At 49.9% G+C, this 7,771-nt stretch overlaps 1 protein-coding gene across 1 annotated transcript in view; it reads left to right on the top strand.

Moving 5' to 3' along the window:
- The window catches only part of MAP3K21 (mitogen-activated protein kinase kinase kinase 21), a gene marked incomplete at both ends in the record, with an annotated part of 30,468 nt that extends 23,071 nt beyond the window's left edge, over positions 1-7,397 (top strand). The window contains 7 exon segments of the mRNA XM_080937475.1: positions 257-379; positions 1,543-1,693; positions 2,658-2,755; positions 4,359-5,045; positions 5,048-5,092; positions 7,039-7,295; positions 7,299-7,397. Of these exon segments, the coding sequence (XP_080793601.1) occupies positions 257-379; positions 1,543-1,693; positions 2,658-2,755; positions 4,359-5,045; positions 5,048-5,092; positions 7,039-7,295; positions 7,299-7,397 (1,460 nt within the window).
- Between the last annotated feature and the right edge of the window lie 374 nt (positions 7,398-7,771).

A 7,771-nucleotide genomic window follows, 5' to 3' on the forward strand; every position in this document is an offset into this window, starting at 1 on the left:
CCCCACCAACTAAGGGCCAGTTATTCAAATGCCCAGAGCTTAGGGAAACATTTATCATCCAAACCACCACACAAACATATCCTGTAATGTAATTTTGTATCTTTTAGACACCGAATCTTTGAGAAAGGACACAGGGCCATGCTAAGAAACACCCTCAGGAATTACTCCACATGCCTGAAGCAGTTGCTGTCTGGTTATGAAAAGTCAGAGAGGAAAATAATGAAAATCCCTAAAGGCCTGGTTCTTTCTTTCTCAGATTTCCAGCACAAGATCACCGTGCAGGCTTCCCCAACCCTGGACAAGCGCCGAAGCTCAGACAGCCGACTGTGCAGCCCACCCGGCAGCCCTCTGATGCTCCCCCGCCTCCGGGCTATCCAGCGTGAGTTTCAGCTTTTCACCTGCCACGTGGTTGCACGGAATGGGTGTGTTTTTGCAGTGGTCTTCGTGAGTGCAGTTGGTGAACAAATGGTGGTGAACATGTGGAGACGGGCCAGCTGTGGTGACATACTTAGTAATCCCAGCACTTGGGGTAGAAGGAGGAAAACCAAAGGCAGCCTCAGCCAGGTAATAAGTTCAAGACCAGCCTGATCACAGGAGCCCCTGTCTGAAAGACAGGAAAAGTGAAATAAAATAAAAACCACAAAGAAGTGAGTCTTGGGTCTTAGGCCATTTGCTCTTGACCATGAATGTGACTTCGTGTCAATGAAGTAGGGATGTGGAGCCAGGGTTCCAGGTCATTCAAGGACACTGCCACATCAGGCAGGCAGCATTGTCTCTTCTGTGAGGTGGCTGGGGATACAGCTCAGGGGTAGAGTTCTTGCTTAGCTAAACATAAGACGCCTCAGATCTAATCCCACAGAGCAGCAAATTCAGGACCTTGACATGCCTCCAGCACTTTACACCCAACGTAAAGAAGATGTTTCCCTGTTTACAGAAGTCCTATTTCTAAAAGGCAAATGTTGGACAAAAGTTTGATGTCCGTCTCTGTGGAATTCCATGTACGCATAGAAACCACACAAGTCTTAAAAACTTTATTTTACATTTATTGTAGACCAGGCTGGCCTTGAACTCACAGAGATCCACCTGCCTCTGCCTCCCGAGTGCTGGGATTAAAGGCCTGCACCACCATGGCTGGTGCTAATCATATGGGTTTAAAGGAATGTATGCTTTGCAATTTTGAAACCATCTCTGTGTGTGTGTGTGTAGTGTATGTCCACGCATGTGTTCAAGTGTCTGCATGTGTGTGTCACAGAGAGGGTGGAAGCTAGAGGTTGGGCTCAGGTGTGGGTCCTCAGCTCTTGCCCTCTTTGAGACAGGTTCTCAGACTGTTGGCTGGTGACCCGGGGACTCTCTGACTGTATATACTTCCGGTACATTCCTTTCCTTCTAGCTACCTCCAAACCCCATACAAAATTTAGTTTTCCAAAGAGGATGAATGAGTCATTCCGCCTGTTCTGCCGGGAGCCTTCACTCCATCTTGAGCCTGCATGGATTTGGGAACATTTTAGTAAAATCAGCAGTAACGGTGGCTTTCCTGTGTAGTGACTTCAGATGAGAGCAATAAGACCCGGGGAAGGAACGTGGTCTTCCGACAAGAAGACTTTGAAGATGTGAAAAGGAACTTCAAGAAGAAAGGTTGTACGTGGGGACCAAGTTCCATTCAAATGAAGGAAAGACCAGAAGGCCGAGAGCGGTAAGTGTGTGAAGATGAGGCTCGGGGTATGTGGCACGTGGCGCACACGGGGTAGTAGTGTCACCGTGCATGTCACCATGCTGCTTGACCGACCTCTCGGGAAGCAATTAGGTTGATGCAGAGACAACTGTATATTAACTTAATGCTGCAGTATGTCAATATAACTTCGTAAAATAATTATTATTTAATACATAATATATCGCATCCTAATTTTTGTATAGGGGTGGTGGTGGTCGGGAGATTGCTCAGTCCTGCAGAGGACCTGAGTTTGATTCCCAGCACTGCACACGACAGCTCACAGCCACCCCTTAACTCCAGTTTTCATCACCCTCTTCTGACCACCGTGGGTACCAGACAGGCACATGGTTTGCATGCATATGTTTAGGCAAAACAGTCATAAACATAAATAAATCTAAAGTATTTTTAAAGATTTTTATTAGGACTTCAAAATTCAGAAGCAGAAAGCTGTATTCTCTTTGCATGTTTTACAAACATTGCTGCTGCTGGGCTGACACTCAGCAGATGACGCGTTTGGCTGGCAAGCAGGAGACCCGGAGTTCAATCCCAGCACTCGTGTAAAAGTTGGGCAGGCATGGCAGCTGTCTGTAATCTTAGACCATCAAGACCTCAGACCCTTTGCACCCAGACTTCATGTCACTAAGGAAGAGGGTCCTGCGGGTCTAAGGAAGACTTAGAAGAGACAAGGGACCTTTAGGGCAAGCTGGCTTGCTACCCTAGCCAGAACTGGTAAGAGACCCTGCCTCAATATAATAACCATAGACATCAATCAAGGAAGACATACAACAGCTTCTGCCCTCCACATGAAGTACACACACACACACACACACACACACAGAGAGAGAGAGATCATACATACATCAAAACCTTTATCACTAACACGTATCTGCTGCATCTGAGTGTCCTGAAGTTCCATGATGTGAACACAAATGTCTTTCTCTCACAGGGTCAGACCTCTCTCAGATGGCAACAGCCCTTGGTCGTCTCTTTCAGTTAAAAGCCAGAAAACCACACCCTTGGCTTCATTGTTTGTGGATCAGCCAGGTAACTGTCTCCAGAGGCAGATGTGCTGGGGTGCTCTTATCTTTCGGGTCTCGGGATTATCTTACGTGGACCCTAAGGTTGCGGAAAAGGGTAACAGCAGGTCTTATAGAGCTTTACTTAGGCCCAGAGGTTATTTTGCATCCAGATGTCATGTCACTAAGGAAATGGGCTCTGTGAGTTTGGGGGAGATAGAGTTCATAGCTCCATATTTTACCAGAAAAAGCTAGTATCCCACTTAACCAGACAGAGCAGATGAGTTTGGCATAGAAGTTGTCCAGATTAAGGATGGGCTGGGAATGGATTCTGTGTAGAGTGAGTTCAAGAAGTAAAAATTACTGAAAACCTTTTATACCTGAGTATTTTGATGGTCTTTTATACTGTGATGGAACTGGAGGTGAGGGTGTGGAGTGCATTCTGGGTGCTGAGCTCGCTGGCACTGTCCCCCCTCCTTTTGAGGGATCCCTTCAGTAACTAAGGGGTTTGAGTGACAGTGCCAGCACAGGGTCCTCAGTGGAGGGAAGGGGGCGTTGTGAGCAGAGGTGCTCATGGGAAGTGCAGGCCCGTGTGCAGAGAAACCAGTGTGCTGTCTTGTAGAGAGTGGCTCTCCTGAGGAGAGTGGCTGTCTGGAAGACAGAGGACACCACTCTGGAGAACCAGGGAGGTGTGCTGTGTCTTACTGTGGAGCCCACACAAGGAGGTTGTGGAAGACAGAGGACACCACTCTGGAGAACCAGGGAGGTGTGCTGTGTCTTACTGTGGAGCCCACACAAGGAGGTTGTGGAAGACCGAGGACACCACTCTGGAGAACCAGGGAGGTGTGCTGTGTTTTACTGTGGAGCCCACACAAGGAGGTTGTGGAAGACCGAGGACACCACTCTGGAGAACCAGGGAGGTGTGCTGTGTTTTACTGTGGAGCCCACACAAGGAGGTTGTTGCTATTGCTCCGTGCACACAGGAGAGCTTCACGCTCTTCCTTAGCCAGTGCACTTGGTGGCCCTCACCCTCCTCCTTAGCTTGGTGACCCCCGTAGGGCTCTGACGTCTTTGGAGAATCACCTCCCTGACTTCCATTGCACTATCTCCAGCTTGTGGACAGGTTTGTCACACAGCAGCTCCTTCTGGCTCCTTCTCAGGATTTTGGAGTTTGCACCAGGTCGGGCAAGAACTCAGGTGTCTTAACTGCTACATTTGAGAACCCATGGGGGTCTGTGTAGTAATCCTGTGTGCAAAGTGAGAGTTGGATAGGGCTGTGCACTTGGGTGAAGCAATGCAGTGTGAACATTTTGTGGGATGGTGTGTGTGTGGTGTGTGTGTACACACATGTGTGTTGGTGTGTGTCTGTGTTTGTGTGTGTTTATATCTGGGTGCTTCTGTCTCCACACTGATTTCTGTAATCACTGCTGAAGGGCAGGAAGCATTGCTAACTCTCATACAGCCCTTGGGTGGCTGCATTCCAGGGCTGCCGGCTCCTCTCACCCGAGTTCTTCCCCTGGAGAACCTCTTCATGTTCTGTCGTGTGGTGGCTCAGGTATCAGTGCACAGTTTCAATGGTGGTGTTTGCCATGCTATCATTCTGTAACATCTACATTTGTCCCTTTGTTTAGGATCTTCTGAAGAGCAGAAACTTGTTCCTGACGGATTGGAACATAGAAAGTCAAAGCAAACGAAGTCCCCTGGTCAGGCCTACATTGGTCTACCTCTTTGCAAAGATGGCCAGAGAGCAGACTCTCTAGAGGATGAGAGTCAGGAAGAGGGACCCTCTAAAGTCTCTCCAGGGAACAATGTGGGCTCACTCATGCCGAGGAAGAAGACGGAGTCAGCTCTGTGTGAATGTGGGGTGCTGCTGGCATCGATGGCTTTGGGAAGGGATGTCAGGAAACCACATGGAGCCCAGGCCCCCACAAAACCATCACCCAAAGAGGAAAAGAGGGGAGAGGGCACCCTCCAACCAGTCTCCAGGTGCCAAGCAAATTCCAGTCCGCTTCTGAGGCAGCCATCTGCAGGCAGGGCACCCAGTAATGGCTCCACTCTCCTGCTGCCAAATGCCACAAACCTTTTCTCAAAGTCTTCTCTCTCCACAAAGTGTTTGCTGCAGGCTGGGGAGGAGGAGCCACCTCTGGGGAACACTCGGGTCACTTGTGGTCACACGATGCTCACTCCAGATCCTGGCCGTGCCGCTCCAGAGAGCGGCTATGAACTCATCCCTGGACTGAGACGTAAGACTGACTACGGTGCACTGAGAGGCATGTCACCTGCCGTCCTGGAGCAGACAGGGGAGAGAAGGTCAGGCTGTGCCACCATCAGATGGGATCTGAAAAAACTCCTTTCTGTCCCCAAAGTAGGTGGCAGAAGTTGGGTGACAGTGGAAAGGACATTGCAGGGGCAGAAGGGTGTACTAGACAAGTAGTTTCCCCCCTTTCTTGTGACTTCAATGAGTAACTTGATCTTGTTCAAGCCGCGCTTGAGTGTTATCCTCTGTGTTGTAAGTTTAATGTCACTGGAGCGTCGATTCTGAAAAGAGGTTTGATCAGGATCTAGTAACTTCAGATTGTTCGATCCAGTAAGTGCCAGCCATGTGACAAATGACACATGGGCTCAGAGATGGGTCACGAGCCCAGTACCAGCAAAAAGTCAGTGGAAGAGCAGACCGAAGACCTGAACCACAGCCACCAGCCTCAGCCATAAAGCACTCACCCTGCAATGAGCCCTAAACCTAAACACTAACCTTAACCATAAACAAAAATGCTGAACACTAACCCTAACTCTAAACCCTAATCTTAACCCCAAACACTATCCCTAACCTAAGCGCTAACCTTAGCCCTAAGCCCTGTCTCTAATTCCCGACTACAAACCCTAATCCGTAACCTGAATGCTAACCAAAAGCAGTCTTCAGGCTTCCCGGAGACATCCGGGTGTCACATGCTGTGGCTGTGCTGGTCCTTGTCATGTCTGTAAGGTTGGTGTGTAAAACTCGCAGCCAGAGTCTTCAGCTGGAGACCGTCTTTCTCCACAACAGTGTGGGCAGGGCTGGGGCTTCCCAAGGCCTCTCCTGCACTTGCTCACGCTCTCCCCTATATCCTGACACACTAGTTCTGGGTGTTTGTGTCCAATCCTGTAAGGCCCACAGTCAGACTACACTGAGGCCTGCCCATATTTTAACTTAACCACCTGTGAGGACCCCATCTCTAGGGCTGGGGAGACATCTCAGTAGGTACAATGCTTGCTGTGTACATGACTCAAACTCAATCCCCAGAACCCACGTAAAAGCTGCCTGTGCTGTTGCACGCCTGTAATCGCAGCACCGTGGAGACAGGCAGGTGCTAGCCAGCCAGTCTAGCCAAGTCAGCCAATTCCAGGCTGAGAGACTCGGTCTCTGAAAACAGGTGGACACACCTGGGGGTGAGTGACTCTAAACCACCTACCCTGCACTGATGTTGCACATACACTCACACATGTGTGCACATGTGCACACACATGCATGTACACTCAGACACATAGATAGATGCATGCATGTACACACATGTATATATGCATGGACACATACGAATATACACATGTACACACAGACACACATAGACATCACATACACACACTTAACACAGAGACACACAGGACATACAGACACATGGATACATGCGCTTGAGTGCACACACCCCACACACAATACACATATTCGGACACACACCCCGACACACAGATATATAGACACATGCATGTATACTCACATTCATGCACATGTCTACACACACAGACACCCACATATGCACACACAGAAACACATGCACAGGTCATGGTGGTGTCACAGTTAACTGTTTAAAAGCTAGGGCTCAGGGTTGCTGGAAGTGACCTTGGGCACATCACTGTACCATGTTTGTCTACTGATAACCTACATCACCTCCCCTGGAGTTAGGAGTGGGTCCCATGGTGGTGAGCAGGCACTGCTGTGACTCACTCCTTTTGTGTGGTGGAGGTAGTTACATCCTATTGTTTTCTCCAAAGCTATGGCAATGAAAAGCCACTGGAGCTGGGCAGGGGTGGCTCTCGCCCGACATCCTAGTTACGAGGGCTGCTGGGGGAAACAGCTGGGAGGATTCCTCTGGGTCTCATGGTATAGTCTCACTAGGGACACACACGCTGGTGGCTGGAGATGGTTCACATAATTACATCCCTGAAACTCGAGGTAGCGTCATAGTCTGCATTTGTCGCTGTCTTTCTCCTCACTTACTACTTCAGAAGTCTGCCTTCTCATCACACACTCTCTGACTTGGCATTTTTCACCCACAGGTGCCCCTGGAGACCCCGGGCCACCACACTCTCCCTCCCGTGGACCTCCAAGTGACCTGATCAGCCAGGACTCTCCCGTACAATCCCAAGGTGTTCTGGGCAAGCGCCAGGCACACCTTCCACAAAGGTCACGCACTGCTTCACTGAGAACGACATCTCCACCTGCCGGGGCCTGTGACAAGGACCATGCAGTGCCAGCTCTCGCCTGTTTGCTTGGTGCTCAGGAGAGAAGCAGGTGCCAGGCACTGGACAGCAGCTGAGAAGGTCAAAACAAGGACCGTGCCGTGCCCTTGTGTAGAGTGAAGAGTGTGATGTGTCAACCGTCCATCTACGCCCTGGAGAAAGACTTTCTGACCTGATCACCTCCGCCTTCCCGCCATCATCACTCGATGTGCCCGTGCCATGTTTCGGACGTGTGGCCTATGATGCTAGGTGGATGCTGACTCAGGAGTACCAGCGACTTCCGCATCACGGCCACTGCAAGCTGGTTACCTGACTTGAAATACACAGAAGTTTCAAGGAGTGTCAGCCGGGTCATCCTAGCCAGTTCCTGTGCTGCCCACGCACAGCACGCACGGCACGCACGACACGCACGGCACGCACGGCACGCACGGCACACACCCACGCAGCGAAACTACAATGGCCCATCCTCTTTGCTTCCTGCCTTCATCTCTTTTTCTTTCTTTCTTTCTTTTTTTTTTGTCCTTTCGAGTGTTTATTTGCTTTTATACAA

This window comes from Micromys minutus, assembly GCF_963924665.1.
Source record: "Micromys minutus genome assembly, chromosome: 24".
In the NCBI taxonomy this organism is placed as follows: domain Eukaryota; kingdom Metazoa; phylum Chordata; class Mammalia; order Rodentia; family Muridae; genus Micromys; species Micromys minutus.